General features: G+C 36.3%; 1 protein-coding gene across 1 annotated transcript in view; it reads left to right on the forward strand.

Moving 5' to 3' along the window:
• The window catches only part of LOC107599820 (cAMP-specific 3',5'-cyclic phosphodiesterase 4D-like), a 69,127-nt gene that overhangs the window by 9,009 nt on the left and 40,672 nt on the right, over nt 1-19,446 (forward strand). Inside the window, exon 3 of the mRNA XM_016291511.1 lies at nt 2,609-2,841. Within this exon, the coding sequence (XP_016146997.1) occupies nt 2,609-2,841 (233 nt within the window). The remainder of the gene's footprint in view (nt 1-2,608; nt 2,842-19,446) is intronic.

Below are 19,446 nucleotides of genomic sequence, written 5' to 3' on the forward strand. Positions count from 1 at the left end.
AAAACACTGTTAATTGGATCAAAGGTTTGCGTATTTACTCACTTATTTATTTATGAGTCCACTGATGGTTTGCATATTTCATTCAGGCAATAAGATTGGGGTGTTCCCCCCGACAGAGAGCGTGTTTCTTTGCAGTTAATGTGTTTTTCACGGGATGTGACTGCAGCCATTAGAGTAGAAAGGTGAGACATTGTTTACTGATTTCACCTAGAGTCAAAAGACATTTATTTTCACAGTTGGGCAGTTATTATTTAGATAGAAAATTAGTTTTTTAGTTATTATCTGATTTATCAAAGCTAAAATAGTCTGTTAAAAAGATGCAATTTAATATATAATGTTTGTGTATATATGTATGTTTTATTTAAAATACACAAACATACTTAGTTGTATTCAAAGTCCAACTGATTTCATTTTTAAATGATATTTCAAGCATGAAACTTGAGTATACAGATGAAATGTCCCTTTGCATTCACACTTTTGTCCTCTAAACCACCTACAATGGCATTGAGACACATCTAACTTGCTTCCTGTGAAGAGGTAAATTAATTGTTCCTGAAGGCCAGAACTATTTTAAACTCTTCCGTTCACATGGGATACCTGTGCTTGCAGAACTATCTGAGTGAACACAATTGAGTAATTAATAATGTATGAGGTGATAAATTTTAATGTAAACCTCCTGAGAGATAATGTCAATGTTAAAATGTGGAAAATGTCAATGTTAGAAAATAAGTAAATACCTTGTAGACTTGTCTTTGAGCACAGGTACGGAGTCATTTTCTTTTCAGTCAAATATCTGAATGTTTTTTTGACTACGAATGATGAAATGATGTATCTTTCAGGATAATTGAACTGTTTTTCATTGCATTTGGGGGTTGGTGCCTGAAGGAAAATGAGTGGGGAGCCTTTTTGTGTGAATCAATGGTGATTTGTGTTTTCGACTTTGTCCTGAAGCTGTTTGAAGAGAGCTGGTCTCTCTGTATCAAATCGATATCTCCTTGTTGTATCCAGAGGGAGTGAGGGTTCTCTCATGTGTCTTCAGAGCATATTGTCAAAAGAAGAGAGGACTTATAATCGCAACAAACAGGAATGATAAATGGATGGATGGATATTTGTCACATGATTCTTTAGAAATCACTTTAATATGCTGATTTGGTGCTCCAGTAACATTTCTTATTATTTTGCTGTACATGTAAAAAGCCAAGGTTAAAGGGGTCAAACGATGCGATTTCAATTTTTCCTTTCTCTTTGAAGTGATACGAGCTCTTGGTGCATAAAGAAGATCTGTAAAGTTGCAAAGACTAAAGTCTCAAATCCAAAGAGATATTCTTTACAAAACCACGCCTACCTAAAACCGCTCGTTCTAACACGCCCCCACATGTCTACATCACGATGTGGGAAGATTTGCATAACGCCACCCAAATGTTCACACAAAGAAAGAAGGCGTAACTTTTATTCTCGCTGTAGTATTGTTGCTGCCGCCATGTCGTGAAGGCGCTGTGTGTTTCGTTATGAAAGCGAAACTACTTTGTTTGGCCTTCCAAAAGAGGACTATATCCGCTTCGTCATGCCTAGAGCTGATCTGTGCTGGTCGCTGCGGAAATACATCAACTTTGTGCTGTGGATCGCCGGATCGGCTTTCACCGTGGACGAAGCGGAGCCCAGCCCGGGGTCGTCACATGTGATTGCCGCAAGCCCGCCGGCTGCTCCTTCGTTGAATCCGCTGGCCGCACCGTTCTCAAGTCCGCCATTGTATTTACAACACTGTTCCAGAACAGTTCAACCCAAATATTCAGATGTGTGCAGCACATTTTATAGAGGACTTTTTTATATTAAAGAATTTGCCACTGACGATTCAAACATGAGTTTTGAGCAGTGTAGAGTAGCGCTTGCTGTTTTATGTTTACGTGGTGCGATGCAACGCGTAAAAAGACAATAATGGGTTTGAATGTTTTTGTATTGTCGTTCCGGCCGGAAAGGGCATCACAGTATGGTAAGGGGAGTAACATTTCCGCCACACGCTTGAGGTATTTGGCCAATCACAATGCACTGGATAGCTGGCCAATCAGAGCACACCTCGCTTTTCAGACCGATGAGCTTTGTAAAAATCGACACGTTTCAGAAAGGCGGGGCATAGAGGAGAAACAATAATGTACAGTATGTGGAAAATGTGTTTTTTTAACCTTAAACCGCATAAACACATTTCATTACACCAAATACACAAAATAATGTTCTTTTTAGCAACATCATATGACCCCTTTAATGGAATACAGGTGACTCATTCATTATAAAATTAAGAGCAAATGGTTCATTTGGTTGTTATGAATAAATTAACTTGTTTTAAGGTTAATAATTTTAGTATAAGCCTAAAAATCACACTTAAAACGTATTAGAAAACAAATCGGTCATTGTTCTAAAGTGTGAATAGAATCTGCACTTAAATTCTTGAGTCTGAAGGTTTATCTGAGGACTGATTCATTTTCATACCTTACCAGTTCACATATCTCTACTTAAATGAGTGGACTATTTTTTTTTGTAAAAGTCTCATATATTCTCTAAAACTGTAAAGAGTTTGGGGAAATGACTCTTAATGAAACCGTCACCTTCTCAGGTCTCAGAATGTTCCCCAGACTCCCCAGACTCATGTCCACTGTCCTGCATGGAGCCCTTTGCAGTCCGCAGGCTTTCCTGCCGAACCGTCCAGCTGCCCCCTTTGGCCTTCAGGCAGGCTGAGCAGTACTACTGTGAGAGAAAACCAGAGACTGAGACGGCCCAGCCTCGACCCACCAGCCTCCCCTTGAGAGCACCTCCACTCATTGCCATCACCTCCGCAGATACAAGCAGGTAAACAGCTGGGCTGTATTCTCTATTCTTGTTATTGCCAATGATTGTTTTTGTTCCGTTTAACAGAAACAAAGAATGTATATATTTGCTATGAGTCAATATTATCAACTTTTTAGAAGAAATTAAAAGCCAATTTTGACTTAAAACAAAAACTTTTACTTTCAAACATGTAATCATCATGGGTCAAAGAGCCTCTTACAGAAAATTCAAATCCGCTTTTGCCTGACAGATGCATCGGAGCTAATTGCACTTTTGATCTGGTTATTTCCTCTTGCTTTGGAGATTATTTTATTTTTATTTTTTTACAAGAACATTTGTTTTAGTCAAAGGCAGTGATACACTTTGATGATTCTGATTGCTAGGCTATACAGTAGCCTAAATGTTTATATTGTGTCATCATTTTAGCAAGCACATTTTATTGCATGTATGTAAAAGATCAGAAAACCTCCATTACTTTTACTGAAGAAAATAATTGGTGACCCAACTGAACCGAGGTAAACATGTAAAGTTCTTAAAATCGATATCATCATGAACTGCAGGTAGATACTGTTTGAACGGATTGTAAATAGCGTTACTGTTTGCACTAAGTGTAAATATCAACAAACATCATCTTGTTTACACTAAATTCAAATAGTGGTAAATGCTATACAAACAGTGTAAACAGAAGTGAAATGCTGTTTGTACTAAAGGTAAATTGTCTGAGCATTGGAACAAACTTGAAAAGAGCCTCTGCGAACATTTAATGTAAACAGACAGTCAAATTATTAACATAGGCTGAATGGAAAAACTGACATTTTTAGTTTAAATGAATAGTTCACACAGAAATTAAAATTTGCTCACCCTCAGGCCATCGAAGTAGATGAGTTTGTTTGTTCATCAAAACAGATTTGGAGAAATTTAGCATTACATTGTTTTTTTAACCAATGGATCCTCTGCAGTGAATGGGTGCCGTCAGAATGACAGTCCAAACTGCTGATTCATCACAACAATCCACAAGCAATCGTTGCTTCTTGCCTCTATCCATAAAATTGCTTTCTCCAGTGAAGACAAGAGGTTAATCAATGGACTGGAGTTGTGTTGTTGTGTGTACTTTGTGATGTTTTTCTCAGCTGTTTGAACTCTTATTCTGACGGCACCCATTCACAGCAGAGGATCTATTGGTGAGCAAGTGATGTAACCTGATTTCCTTGAGTCAGCAGCTCTTATTTTTCTTGAGAATGTGCACAGACCACACCCCTTTATTTAGTCTATCTCATCTAAATATATATCTAGCTGCATTTTTTTCTTCTCCCATTAAGCATTGTTCCATTGTTTTAGATTACAAACACTGCCAAAGATATAAACTTTTTATTGTAGGTCTTTGGATTTTACATGGCCTTGTAGCCTCATGACATTTGATAAAACATGGTGGACCAGTTCAGTGGTCCAAAGAATGATTACAGTCCAACCAAAGACAACTCAATCATAGCTAGCAACTTTCTCATAATTAGCGTCTACAGCAAAAGATGATTGACAGTCATGTCAGCAAGAGACGGAGAATCTGTCAATCAAGTGCTCAGCGATACGCAACATCAGTTCCCATCTACGGCACATAGACTTTATACGCACGGGGCTTGTTTTTCCCATCTGATTATGGTAAATCATTTTTTCAATACCCCAGGAGGCCTCAGTCTCCAACTGTGAGGACTGGAAATTTAATGGTAAGAACACTTTGCATTAAACATAAGAAAAATTGCTATAATGCATACACGCATGAAGATTTTGCCTTATATTTCAGAAAATGTTGCTGAAACTCACTAGTATGAACTATTATTTTAATTGTGTTACACTGCCCAGTGTTCAATTGCATCTTCTGCTCTGAATAAGCCTTGCATCTTGATTGTGCGTATGCATCATTTCCCTGTTTTATGCCAGGCTGTAATTCACAAGGTCATGCTCCCCTCTTTACAATTCAGTGAATATTCTAATATGCCGACTTCACTGGATAAATTGTCTCAATACTTCTTCCCCCTGTTGGCTCTAATGGAAAGAGCGCTTTATCCAACACCTCTCTATTACACACACTTATCTTTGAATTGCCTTCCTGTCAATGCTGTGTCAGATGCAGGACAGTCATTCGAACAACGCTTTGGTTTTAGTGCCTGAACTGAGGGTTGATTCACATTGTATTTGATTGAAAATCTATCTTAGATCAAAGAGAGAAGGGGCAAAGAACAGATTTGCTGTCAAAAATAATTTCATGCTTATAACTTCAGGATTCTGTGTGGTGGTTTAGTGATTATCGTTCACTCAGGTTGAACTGACACCTAAAGGATGCTGTCAGTACTGCTCAGCTCATGTGAGGAAACCTGTCAGGATGCTTAAAGTCACTGTACACAAACTGCACTAAATGGGAAAAATTCTAAAATATAATATAGTAATGTATAATGTAGGCTATGGGGAAAATGTGAAATATAATTGTAATGCATATGAAATAATGAAAATGTAGACCCTTTTCTCATTTCCAGGTTTCTCAGAAGCGGAAATTATCATTGGGTAGACTTCTAGCTGTGAACAAGAGACTACATCAAACACATTTTTATTGCATTCCCATTTGCTCAAATAGCAAAAGAAAATCTCCACAATAGTATATTCGTGACTTTCAAAAAGAGGAGAGAGATTGATAACTGCAGTCAGAAGAGAGAACATTGTACAATTTATTACTTCCAGAGCCTCTGTATTAGAAACACTTTCACAGCAGAGTTAAATATTTAGTTTTTTTTAGTAATGTGATGCAAAGGAAATCAATACAGGTATAGCATTATAAATGTACATAATATTTATAATATGTTTTATTTTAAAAATATTATGTACATTTATAATGCTATAACTGTATTGATTTCCTTTGCATCAGACCGAAAAGGGTCATATTTTACATATATAAATAACATTTAAGTAGAGTTTTTTTCTTCGTCATCGTACTGATTCGGCACAAACAAATACCGGTAAGTTTTGTTTTCTCAAAGTTGTTTCCCGCATTGTGCGAAGAGCATTAGGCTCCTCCCCCTGGTCTGTCAGTCAACCTGTGCAGAATAAATATTGATCGCCTTCCAGCATCACTTCTTTGTGAAGTGGAGAGGAGAATGAGAGCACTTGGATGTTTTTTCCGTCCAGGCGAGGCGCGAGACAGGGATGCTGGATATTGTTGCATGGACCTCGAAGATTTGCTAGTTTATTTGGGAACCAATTTGACGGGACAAGCGTTTATTGTCCGAAGTTTTGTGTTTTATTATGGACATTACGATAGAAGCGAGCAATGATGTCTATAAACGATGAACTATTAGACCGAATGGGTCAATCCAGTATAGTAAACATTAAAATGGACTTTTCGGTTTATATGCATTTGCGTATTTTATGTAGTATTTTATTGCTTTCTTGGAAATAGCACTAATGGTGTACTTTACACTACGCTTTTTTATGGATGTTTTCCAAGTTTCGCACATTTCGCGCCAACGCTAGTTGCAATAATTATCTCACAAAAATATAGTGTTTTGACGAATTTTAGCGAATCGATACAACTGCAAGAATGGACGCCGGGAACGAGGTGTCAACTTTGGTTTCTCCCGGTACTGATGGAAAAGCGCCAAAACATCTGTGGAGGCAACAGAGCCCGGCTCCTCTTCAGATCCAGAACTCTTTCGGCTCGCGCAAAAACTACCGGGTGAGACAGAGAGGCTTTTCCGACACGGAAAAGTACCTGAATCCCAGGACCATGGACCGGAGCTATGCCGTGGACACCGGAAACCGTCCCGGTTTGAAGAAGTCCAGAATGTCATGGCCATCATCCTTTCAAGGACTTAAACGGTGAGAATATGATTTTGGCCATCATGTCCAAGTAAACAAGGCGGGGTTTTTCTTTCAGGTAAAAGTAAATACTTTGTATATAAGTACATTAAACGGGTTTTATGTAGTATAATATTATTTAACTTTTAATTTGCATATATTTACATGTTCAAAGGCATATAGCCTAGTAATTGATACATTAATAGATTACAATGTGGAATTTATTAGGCTGTTTCTATTATATACAAAGGAGCATGTGCATATTTTTGTCAGATAAAGAATAAAAATGAATAATTTTGGTTCATTTTTGTAGCAGAGAAAGATTGCATGTTTAAAATGTGTATACATACCAAGTAAATTTTGCCAGCTTTTATCGGTACATAACATTTTAATTGAATTGGGCCTTAATGTTTAAAAAAAGAATATAAAAAGAAAAGAAAAACCATAAATAGGATGCCATCTGGAGACGCATCACAGAAGTCATGCAAGTACAAGGTATGTGTTTCACGCTGTGCAATGCATTGTGAGTGAAAGAGAACTCATCCGCATACTCTTCTGTTTGGCTGTGATTTTGTTACATCAGTTTTGTTTTCAGTCTGGACAGGAAAGTGTCTGGTGCTGGAATCTTCCAGGTTAGGACACAGATGGATTGCAAAATGGAGGCGAGGCGCGAGACAGGGATGCTGAATATTGTTGCATGGACCTCGAAGATTTGCTAGTTTATTTGGGAACCAATTGACGGGACAAGCGTTTATTGTCCGAAGTTTTGTGTTTTATTATGGACATTACGATAGAAGCGAGCAATGATGTCTATAAACGATGAACTATTAGACCGAATGGGTCAATCCAGTATAGTAAACATTAAAATGGACTTTTCGGTTTATATGCATTTGCGTATTTTATGTAGTATTTTATTGCTTTCTTGGAAATAGCACTAATGGTGTACTTTACACTACGCTTTTTTATGGATGTTTTCCAAGTTTCGCACATTTCGCGCCAACGCTAGTTGCAATAATTATCTCACAAAAATATAGTGTTTTGACGAATTTTAGCGAATCGATACAACTGCAAGAATGGACGCCGGGAACGAGGTGTCAACTTTGGTTTCTCCCGGTACTGATGGAAAAGCGCCAAAACATCTGTGGAGGCAACAGAGCCCGGCTCCTCTTCAGATCCAGAACTCTTTCGGCTCGCGCAAAAACTACCGGGTGAGACAGAGAGGCTTTTCCGACACGGAAAAGTACCTGAATCCCAGGACCATGGACCGGAGCTATGCCGTGGACACCGGAAACCGTCCCGGTTTGAAGAAGTCCAGAATGTCATGGCCATCATCCTTTCAAGGACTTAAACGGTGAGAATATGATTTTGGCCATCATGTCCAAGTAAACAAGGCGGGGTTTTTCTTTCAGGTAAAAGTAAATACTTTGTATATAAGTACATTAAACGGGTTTTATGTAGTATAATATTATTTAACTTTTAATTTGCATATATTTACATGTTCAAAGGCATATAGCCTAGTAATTGATACATTAATAGATTACAATGTGGAATTTATTAGGCTGTTTCTATTATATACAAAGGAGCATGTGCATATTTTTGTCAGATAAAGAATAAAAATGAATAATTTTGGTTCATTTTTGTAGCAGAGAAAGATTGCATGTTTAAAATGTGTATACATACCAAGTAAATTTTGCCAGCTTTTATCGGTACATAACATTTTAATTGAATTGGGCCTTAATGTTTAAAAAAAAGAATATAAAAAGAAAAGAAAAACCATAAATAGGATGCCATCTGGAGACGCATCACAGAAGTCATGCAAGTACAAGGTATGTGTTTCACGCTGTGCAATGCATTGTGAGTGAAAGAGAACTCATCCGCATACTCTTCTGTTTGGCTGTGATTTTGTTACATCAGTTTTGTTTTCAGTCTGGACAGGAAAGTGTCTGGTGCTGGAATCTTCCAGGTTAGGACACAGATGGATTGCAAAATGGACTGACACAGATATGGGTCAGAATAATATATAAATAGGTTTAAGTGGCCTGTAGTTAAAGTGCAAACTGGTTATCAAATAGCCAAGCAAAAAGGTAATCATAATCAATATTTTTAATTAGCCCAGAGCAAGTGGCATGGCTTCTCCTGATGAGTTCGTGCATAAGTACTTTTCATGTCTATTGCTCTCTGGAGAGCCCTCTGGAGAACTGCTGTCCTTCACGGCTGCCCCTTCATTCACCGAAAGAGAAATAAGTCTGTTTACACACATCACTGACTAATTCATTGCAAGCTGAACACCAGACATTCACATCCAGTCCGTGATGGTCTAGTACTTGGCAAGAGGAGACCAACGGTTCAAATTTTCCCTGAAGAAAAGTGAGTGTTTATCAGAGAGCCTTAGTTACAGGCAGAAATATGCAGATACCCTTGAATCAAGCTAATAATAGACCATTAGTCACAGATTTGATACCTTTCGGTCAGAGCAATGAAATGTTTCCTTACCTACTGTATATTGCCCTCACATTGGCGTTAAGTGATAAATGTAAATGTCACACTCACATCTTTCACCTTGACAGACGTTGGCGATTTGACTGTTTTCTGTCCTTACTCCTTACGGATTCCCCCTCCTTCCTCTTTAAGCCTCATACAATGTATGCAAAAACAAATCAATTTTTGTGTCTTAAAACTAAGCACCTCTAATTTATGATGTCAGTGTTCAGTATAAACAAGAATGGAAGAAAAACAAGTCCTACTTTCTATCATTATGCCGATAATTGCTTCTATAGTCCATTTAAATCCATTTTCTCATTACCGAAGATGGATTTCCTGTGAGACTCGCGGAGGGGGTGAAATTCAACCCCACACATTTAGACCACGACCAGACTGTATGACTCACTTTTGTGAATGTTATCACAATTTTAATATCCAGGGCCACTGCACCCCGTCATTGCGAGTTCGAGTTTACTTGCTGAGCAAATTGGTCTCAGTGTTTGTGGAATGATGTTCAGTGACTTAACATGAGGAGTTTCAAGCTAATGTTTTCCGTGCTTTCAGGAAAAGCACAGGTTATATACGTTTTCAGCTGCATGGATAAAAATAGCTACATCTAGGGTCTGCTTGACTAGGATTTTAGACTAAAACTTTCATTGCAGTTACCTTTTTATATATAAAATGCTTTTTAATGACATTGATCTGTTTTATAATGCCATTTTTATGCTCAATGATGTAGCATGCTGTAAAATGGATTGTAAAACAGTGCTTTGGTTGCTTTGACATGTTTGAAAGACTATGTGAGAAGATATTTTTGTAAATTATGACTGAACCTTTCTGGTTCACCTGAGCTGTGACCGTGTTTGCTGCGCAGCTGTGTGTGAGTGCTGTTACATTAGACCTCTCGGTTAGAAGAGTTCATCCTGATGGATGGCGTTATTACCAGAGAGCGGTGAGATCAGTAAGTTGTGACGCTTAAGATCTTGTCTGATTAGCTAACGATTGGGGACTGGAAAGATGGTGAGATGAACCCCTATGCACTGCAGTGATGTGTTTCCGGTGTTATTTATTTATTTTGTTGAAAATTTGGCATGTTCATTTTAAAGTTTTTTTTTTAATCCTGTCTTTCATTGACATATTTATAGTGCAGATATTCTGCCTGTCAGGCAGCATGGATTTGCTTTCTAAAGAAGTCTCAGCTGTACTACTGTTTTGTACACAAACACGCACACGCTGACAGCCAAATCCCTCAGAGACCTGATATGTATCATGGTGCAGAACTGCCTCTAGACGCAGACAAAGCTTTCTCGTTGTCCTGGCACATGGTTACTTTAAATCCAGAGTGCTCCTGGTGTGCATGGAGAGCTCATTGTAGAAACCGAGTAGTCAAACTGATTTGCAATAACATTTAATATTGATGTAAATATAATATATGTATATGAATTTGCTGGTGATATAAAATTAAGCAACATCCTGAACATTGTAATTATTTTAGTGCTCGTTTTTGTGAATAGTGAGTGTGAGAGTGTTAAGACAGATGGCAAACTTTTTAAACTTCAGTAGCAAAAACAGAATTGGTAAGTTTTTTTTCATTCCATCAGACTGTGTTAAAGTTATATGAATAAAGTAACATTTTTTGTAGTCATTTATATAATGATGTATAAACCAATGTTTAACATTTTTGGATTGGCAAGGTTTTTTTATAACTGTTTTTGAAAAAAGTATTTAGTGCTACATTGTTTTGATAAAAAATACAGTAGAAACTAACTATTGTGAAATTTTATTAAAATTTAAAATAGCAGTTTTCTATTTTAGAATATTTTAAAATCAAATTTATTCCTGTGATGTCAAAGTTTAATTATCCGCATCATTACATTTACATTTACATTTAGTCATTTAGCAGACGCTTTTATCCAAAGCGACTTACAAATGAGGACAATAAAAGCAGTCAAAACTAACAAAAGAGCAACAATATAGAATTGCAAATGACAAGTCTCGGTTAGCCTAACGCAGTACACGTAGCAAGGTGTATATACTGTATATATATATATATATATATATATACACACACACACACACACACACACACACGCAAAGAAAAACAAGTAGATGGAATAGAAAAAATAGAAAGCTAGTGTTTGTTTGTTTTTTGTTGTTTTAAAAGAAAAAAAGAAAAATATAAAGTAGAATTAAAATAGAATAGAAAGTGTTAGAGTTAGAGGGTCAAATAAAGGATATATATATATACATTAGATACATTACTCCTGTCTTCAGTGTCACATTATCCTTCAGAAATCATTCTAATTATTTGATTATCTAATGATTTGGGGCTCAAGAAGCATTTCTTATTATTAATGTTGAAAATAGTTGTCCTGCTTAATGTGTTTGTGAAAAGGGTGATCCTTTTTTGATTACTAGACCATTCAAATTTATAGCATCATCAGCCCTTAGAGTGTGAGTTACCATCAATACAAATCAATACAGTTACATTTGTATTCTCTGTAAGTCCTGTGATACACTTCAGATTTGATTGCAGCGATAACTGATGCCTGGCCGCCGAGGCTTTCACCCGTGATGAAGAGTACTGTCTCTGGTAGAGCATTCATTCTATCTATAAACACAGGGATAGGGTGTCTCCCATGAGTGGATTGATTTATGTGCGGCAAGAATTCAGGTGGATCGGTGTTCACATTGAATTCAAATAAGAATCAAACTGTGGTGCTGTGTGCTAATGTGAAAAATTTGTAAATTCATAGTAAAGAAAAAGGACAGGTCCTTCTAGGGTTCCAGTTATGGGAATATCAGTGAATGTTTGGTGAATCCATCATTTCCATTGGTTTCAATTTACAGCTGAAGCCTCTCAGGGCAGAACTGCTGCAACTTTTTACCTATTTCCTTTTAAATGATTCCACACAAGAATCAGTAACATATTTTATAAACTGGCACTGTTAAAAACGATTCTGACCCACTTCTCCCAAGTAAAGGACAGAATTCACTCCCATGGTCGGCAGAAACAAACATGACATTATTAGTCATAAAAAAACAGGCTTCAGGGGGTCTGTGGCGCTGAAAAGAAATTTATGTCAGAAATGAAGAGGACTGAGGCGCTCAGGGGAACCAATGTTGCTCTAGTTTTTATGTATGCTGGTCACCCCTCCCTCTTTTCTCAGTTTTATGGAAAACTTTTCAGACTTTTCCTCTCAAATGTTTATTTTGGGTACAAGTACACACATTAATTCTCCAGTTTCTCTAGTGGGCGGTATGACCAAAATCTTCCATCTAGTAATACTTTTTTTTTTTTAATAATATGCTGCTGTTATCTTTCTGTTCATCAAAGAATCCTTAACAAAAGTGTATCACAGTTTCTACAAAAAAATTAAGCAGCACAACTGTTTTTAGCATTGATAATAAGAAATGTTTTTGAGCAGCAAATAAGCATATTGGAATGATTTCTGAAGGATCATATCCCTAGTAAAGAAGTAATATATTTAAAATACATTTATTTCATACTAAGTATAGTTCAAATCTATTAACATACTGACTAATTGCTCGAGACTTACTGACATAAACATTATAATAAAATTTTATTTGGAGTACTATGTCTGCACAGTGCACATTTCTTAAAATGTGTTTAAATGTCACTATTGATGAGGATTGTATGATCTTTGTATAATATCAGTCTTTAAATGTAACATATTTAAAGTGTACCTGAAGTATACTTGCAATAGTTCCACTTTAGCACAGTCAAATATACTGCAGTATATCTTTAGTTGGAATTCAGCACTACTTCCACACAATTAAAGTGCTTTAAGTACAAAACCAGTTGTTCCAATCTAGCAGAATTTTAGTATACCTAAAGTACAATTGCAGGGTATTTTGATTAAATGATAAATGCATATGTATTTGTAGTATACTTGGCATAAAATAAATGTATTTCAAATGATTTAGTTTATTTTTCACTATGGGTGACACTGAAGACTGGAGTAATGGCTGCTGAAAATGTAACTTTGCCATCACAGGAATAAATTACATTTGAAAATATGAAAATAGAAAATGGTTATTTTAAATTGTAATAATGTTTCACAATACTGCTGTTTTAACTAGATTTTTATTCAAAATGTTGAATGTCTTAAAAAAAACAACCCAGATAGATTGATAACTTTTAGTTTATATCCATTTAAGTCTGATTTTATTATACCAGTATTACCAGTATAGCTGAATCTCTACCAGATGACACATTTCTTGACACCACCATACAACTCTCAGGAATAAATGTTTCTTAATCATACTGCCGTTCTCTTCTGTTTTGATCCAAATGCATGCAATCATGTCCTTTTTCCTTCCAAGGTTTTGAGTTGGTGTTACACGACACCCCTGGAGGATTAGGTCTGGTCTCTTAAGCTGGCTGCTCTGATCCCAGGGGTTAGACTACCTGCAGCCAGTACCTGTGTTTATGACTCACGCTCGGCTTCCTATGCCGCTTTCCCTGGCAACAATAGAGAACATGCATCATCTGGGCTCAGGACTGGGTGGTGCAGTGACTAAAATGCAATATATTTGAGATCTGTATGCTTCTTATTTGTTTGCGTATGCTTCATGCAGTTTATAAAGGAATGGAAAGCTCTTGCATGAATGATCTAAGAAACCCACACACCTAATAAAGGAGGCTCAAGGACGTTTTTGAGAGGTAAAGATGAAACGTACTGTAGAAATTAGATCACTAAATCTGAATCACTTGCTGATGTGTTTTATTATTTGCAAATTAATATTAATTTGGAGACAAAGCCCAGAAAGCTCGGAGATGTAGGACAAGAGACCTCAGTGTCAACAAAGAATGTGTGATCTTTTTTGACTGCACACTTATGTATTTGTGCTTTGCCGCACAACAGAATGAGATCTTTTACTTTCGATCAAGGTAATGTTGTATGGGATTACTTGGGGGACTCTTCGAGAGAGGCTGCTTTCTGATTGGTCGCCTGGCTGTACGCGACGTTCTCCTCAGAGGTCACCCTGGCATAAAGCATAATGGAAGGTCACAGGGAGATGTGAGGTAGACAAAGACTTCAGCAATTACAATATTGATTGTGTTTTAGAAAATAAGATAGTTACGCTTGCGTATTTGTTTGTCTCTAAAAGACTTGTTCAGTTTAATGGATTTTCCATTGTGTTAGTCATGTCTTTTCTCTCTACTGCATTTCATCTAACAACCTACAGTGATTATATCCTGTCTACCATTTTATCTGTGAATGCAGTCAGTATGTCAAATAAGAATAGTTCTGTTAGGGCTAGAACTGTGCATCACATATTAACCCCCCTTCTGTTTAATAATAAAATGGATGTAAGAGATGTTTAACTTACAGAACATTTGAAAGCTTGACCGTCTCTTCCACCTATTTTGACGGAAAAAGATTTGCTTAATGTGCAGCGGGATCTCAAGGTTTGAGAACGCACTGAAAACCAGGATTCAAAATCTAATTTAACCATGAAAATCAATGGAAAGATTTTGTTTAAAATTTTCCAAAATACTAAGACATACGTAAATAGAAACATTTCTAGGTCACTAATCAAATAAATTAAAATTGTAATTAAATTTGTAACATTAATCATGTGAACTGCTTTGTACAGATGGTCAGATGCTTTTCTGTTGAAGCACATTATATTTTTACTTAACATTCTTTAAGAATCCTGGATAGCATGATGATAAGGTTACACACAAACATGCAGAGTTCATGCAGCTTGAGATGTTAAAGCAAAAGGAGAATTTTGTACTTGTCACTTTTTCACTCGAATTGTAAAGTTGATAATATTATAATGCAAAATATTGAATTAGAAAGAGAAAACCATTTTCAGTAGTTCTCTTAGACATTTAGACCCCACTCTATGTACTCCTTTACTATACATACAGTAACAGTGTCGATAACCAATCATCTGTACATAGACTTGAAGACCTCAAGACATTTGCCAACATAATAACTTTCCTCCTAAATGAAGCCAGGTGGTAATATGGTCCTCCAGGAACAAGTCAAAGAGCATTTAAATATGATGCTACCTTTGTTTTATTATGAACGAATTGGTAAAATAATTCCAGAAGGTATAGATTAAGTGTAGTTAATTCTGGTGAACACAATGTATATGGACTGAAAACTGTTGCTGACTGTCACTTACTTTTTATTTACCTCATAGGAGTACTTACGCTGAATGTAGATTATGCAAATGAGATGCAAATACCATCCATATAGCTCAATGGTTTGATAGAAGGCCTATGAATATTTATGAGATGCCAGCTCAATTGTTGACAGCTCTCTGAGATGGCAAATAGTTTTTTCTGCTCTACATTTACAAGTTTTGTCTGACCTATTCCACATGAACATGTGTTCATGTACTGTATATGTGTGTGTGTGTGTATACTGTATATATATATATATATATATACAAACCCAATTCCAAAAAAGGATAGATGTAAAGATATATAAAGATAGATTTATGTAAAATTGTTTTTTGGCATTTATATTTCTACGACTTGTATATACGTGTATAGTTTTATTGTTTCTATATAGTCAACACTGTTGATAAAGATATAAATAAGAACAGCCTGTAATTTGTAAACTGAAATAATATAGTGGGATGATGTGAGGCAGAATAACATCAGAATTCAATGTTCTCTGCCTTTTACACACAAAAACGGCCAATTTGCAATCTTTTTTTGTTTGTTTTCCTCTCTGCCCTTTCTTGTGCAATTCTTTCCTCTGCTTCCCTGATGACCAATTACCTTGTCAAGGTGCAACCTGAGCTTTCTTTCGAGCGCAGCTTTGTTCAGGAATCTTCTGTCTTGTTTTCTTCTTCTTGCCCCCCTGGAGATGTGCAACAGTATCTAATCTCTTTCTCATTTATCATACATGTTGCATAATATATCCTATTAAAGTATGTCAGGACTTTAAATATAAAGGTATAACATGTAAATCAATGGAACTGAAGGTCTTTTTGTGTGTAATAAATGGACTTCTGACAGTTCTGGTACGTACTGGACTCACTACTCTAATGAGATGTCATCGTTTGAAAATTCCAGACCATTCTTTGATAGACACAAATAGAGACTAGGGCTGAAGGATTTTGGAAAATAATCGAATTGCGATTTTTTTTTTTTAACCAATATTGCGATTTAATATGCAATTATTTTTAAAGCTCTTTATGTTCTGTATTATTCAACAAAGACAAGCTATAAATCATTGTATAGTATGACCAACACAATATTAGATAGATTAAACATAAATTATATTTTCTGTAGGTCAGGCCTATATGTTATGATGAAATTAGGTGATGCATGAATTGATATGAATTACATTTTTAACAACTACAATCACAGTATATTGACTGATTTGTTGAACTTCCAACCTTGTAAGCATGTAATAATTATGACAACATAAAGCACTGACAAATAATCCTGGTGTAAACATTAATATGAAAGTCAGTAACAAATCACACAAACTAAAAAAAAAATGTAGATTGCAGAAATATAAAAACAAATCTATTGCTTTACCACACTACTTTAGGTAATTCAAAGTCACTGTAATAAACATATGTAAACATGTGGACTGCACTAAACACTGTCTGTTAACTTTAGACCAGTGGTTCTCAAACTTTTTTGGTCGCGCCCCCCTTTAAACCTATAAAAAAAAATCTGGTGCACCCCCCCCCCCCTCCTGAATCCCCATCCCACCTCAGACTACCAAATAATTATGGTATGTTATGTTTGTTTATATATGATGTTTATATTATTATTATTATAACATTATGAAAAATGTATGCTTTTATAATTTAAAAAAACCTACAGGGGAAAAAACACCTGCATCACTTGAAACATTGAAAAATAGCATAGAGAGAATAACTGTTATTATTATTATTATTATTATTATTCTCGCTGTTATTTATTTAATTTATTAATTTTTTGTGGGTTTCATGCTGTCCGCTAAGGCATAGGACACACACAGGCTTTCCTCCTCACCAACGACATTAAACACCGTGTCTACACCGGACACGAGCGGCAAAATACAGTAGAAACCATTATAATCAGTGACGCTGTGTACACGGGATGCGGCCCGACAAAACCCCAACATTAAACTGATGCCTTGTTCTATTTAAGATGTACTGACACAAAGTTAAAATGATTTGCAATGGTCGCTTTGTTGCGTCCAGTTTAGAGCAGTTGTGGTGCGACGCGACAACTGTAGCGTCTGGTATAGACACGGTGAGTGAAGCCGAGATCAAGATATGCCTCGTCATATTTTCTGCATTTAGCTTTTAAATGACCAGCACCTGCCTGGATCTGTGCGACTTCATCTATGGCTTTTCTCTTCCCTTTCACAAACCAATCCATCTCCCATTCTAAGTTACGTCCTTTGGCTGTTTACTGTTTTATTTATTTTCTTTTTCTGCTGATGGCCCGCGCACCCCCTGCAATACTGGCAGGCGCGCCCCACACTTTGAGAACCACTGCTTTACACAGACTTTAAATAAATAAATAAGAATATATATATATATATATATATATTACCTTATTATATATATTATTTTAAGGTCGAAGTCTTCAGTAATGAAATGCACCATAACACTGTTACTGCTTGAGTAATTTCAATGTGCCGTTTTGAAGTACGTTCATTATATACGCTTTCAAACTTTTCCGCGTGTAGTGTGCCAGGGTTGCCAGGTTTTCACAACAAAACCCGCCCAATTGCTACTCAAAACTAGCCCAATCCGTTTCGAGGGGTGTCCACCGGTAAAAATCGCATTCCAGGGGGTAAAATACAAGTTTTTTTGGAGGGGTCTCCCAAACCGCAGACTTGGCAACATGTAGGGTGCCAACTTGATGCTTTCTCTGAAGACTGCTTAGATGTGTTCGACTTGAAGCAGTGCTGCTTAGACCGATGGGTGTGTGACATCAAAGCACTGCGAGAGCTATAAGAGAGCGCAGACGTCTCCTTATGCTTTCTCTCGCCATACTTTGATGTCATACACCAATCGATCTTCAAGTGGAACACACCTCTTTACTCTCGCGTGTCACGTGACCGAGTGTAATTGCAGCCTCAGCGATTGAAAAATTTATGAAAGTAAATTTATGAAAAAAATGAAAGTTTTTTCTTATATTTCTTTATTTCTTATTTATATATTATATATTATTTATATATATTTTTCTTATTTATATATTATCGCAAATGCAATTAATCGTTCAGCCCTAATAGAGACTCTATATTTTATATTGTTTCCTTGTATGTTGATGTCAGGCGGTAATTTACGTAATTTACGTCAGGCGGTGTGGCTGAGCACGCAGAATTGTACAGTGGTAGAGAGCAATGCAATGATATGTCTTATACTTCAGTTTGTCTTGCTTTATTAAAGCACAAATTACTTTTTTTTTTGTTTTGCTTGGCTGCGAGAGAGGACCCTACTGGAGCTTCTGGCAATGCACAGCCTGAAGTCAGTGTCTCAATGATACGTGGGTGTGTATGAGATGAATTACTGGACATGAAGTTTAATATTTGCTTCATGCCAGGGGGGCAGGCAAAACAGACGGGCCTTAAAAACTCTTAAATATTTAGTTTTACATTTGGTCCATATTGGCGTCGTAAATCAAGCTGGTGACTAATAGATTGCTTCATTGTTTAGGAGGAAATTAATCCACGGTGAAGCATTTCGGTGAAGTTTTTTTTTTGTTGGGTTTTCTGTCTATGGCCTTTTCTGCTGTTTTTTGTGATGGCTCCTAAAGCCTTTTGAAGAAATGGCTTCTAGAGAGGTGATAGGCCAGCTGCACTGCTAGCCTCCTTGGTTTTCCCATCTCCTTGAAGTGTCAGACCCCCTGAAGGGGAATCTTTCAGCTCTGGAGTCCCACAGACAGATCCATGTGTTTGGAAATGGCAGGGAATAGATCACAGGACATCAGATAGAAAAAGATGGATAATACATACACACCCTCACATTCGATTGTGGGGGATACTAATGCAGCTGTTGAACACCTTTTGTGTGATTTATTAGCCTCAGTTTTACATATTTCTTACAATGATTCTAATATATGATATACAAATATTTTTTATATTATCTGTTTTATTTAAATATACTAAACACATACTTTATTTTTTGTATATTTTTGTTTAGCTTTTAAATGCAAATATTTTATATAATTTAATTATATCATTAAAAAATATATACTTAATAAATAATGCAATAATTCTAATAAATGACACAATTTTATATCTATTTAAATTATTATTATTATCATCTATTTTTAAATGTTTGATTATTTGATTATTT

Source organism: Sinocyclocheilus grahami, unplaced genomic scaffold (assembly GCF_001515645.1).
Source record: "Sinocyclocheilus grahami isolate Dianchi unplaced genomic scaffold, SAMN03320097.WGS_v1.1 scaffold272.1, whole genome shotgun sequence".
Taxonomy (NCBI): Eukaryota; Metazoa; Chordata; class Actinopteri; order Cypriniformes; family Cyprinidae; genus Sinocyclocheilus; species Sinocyclocheilus grahami.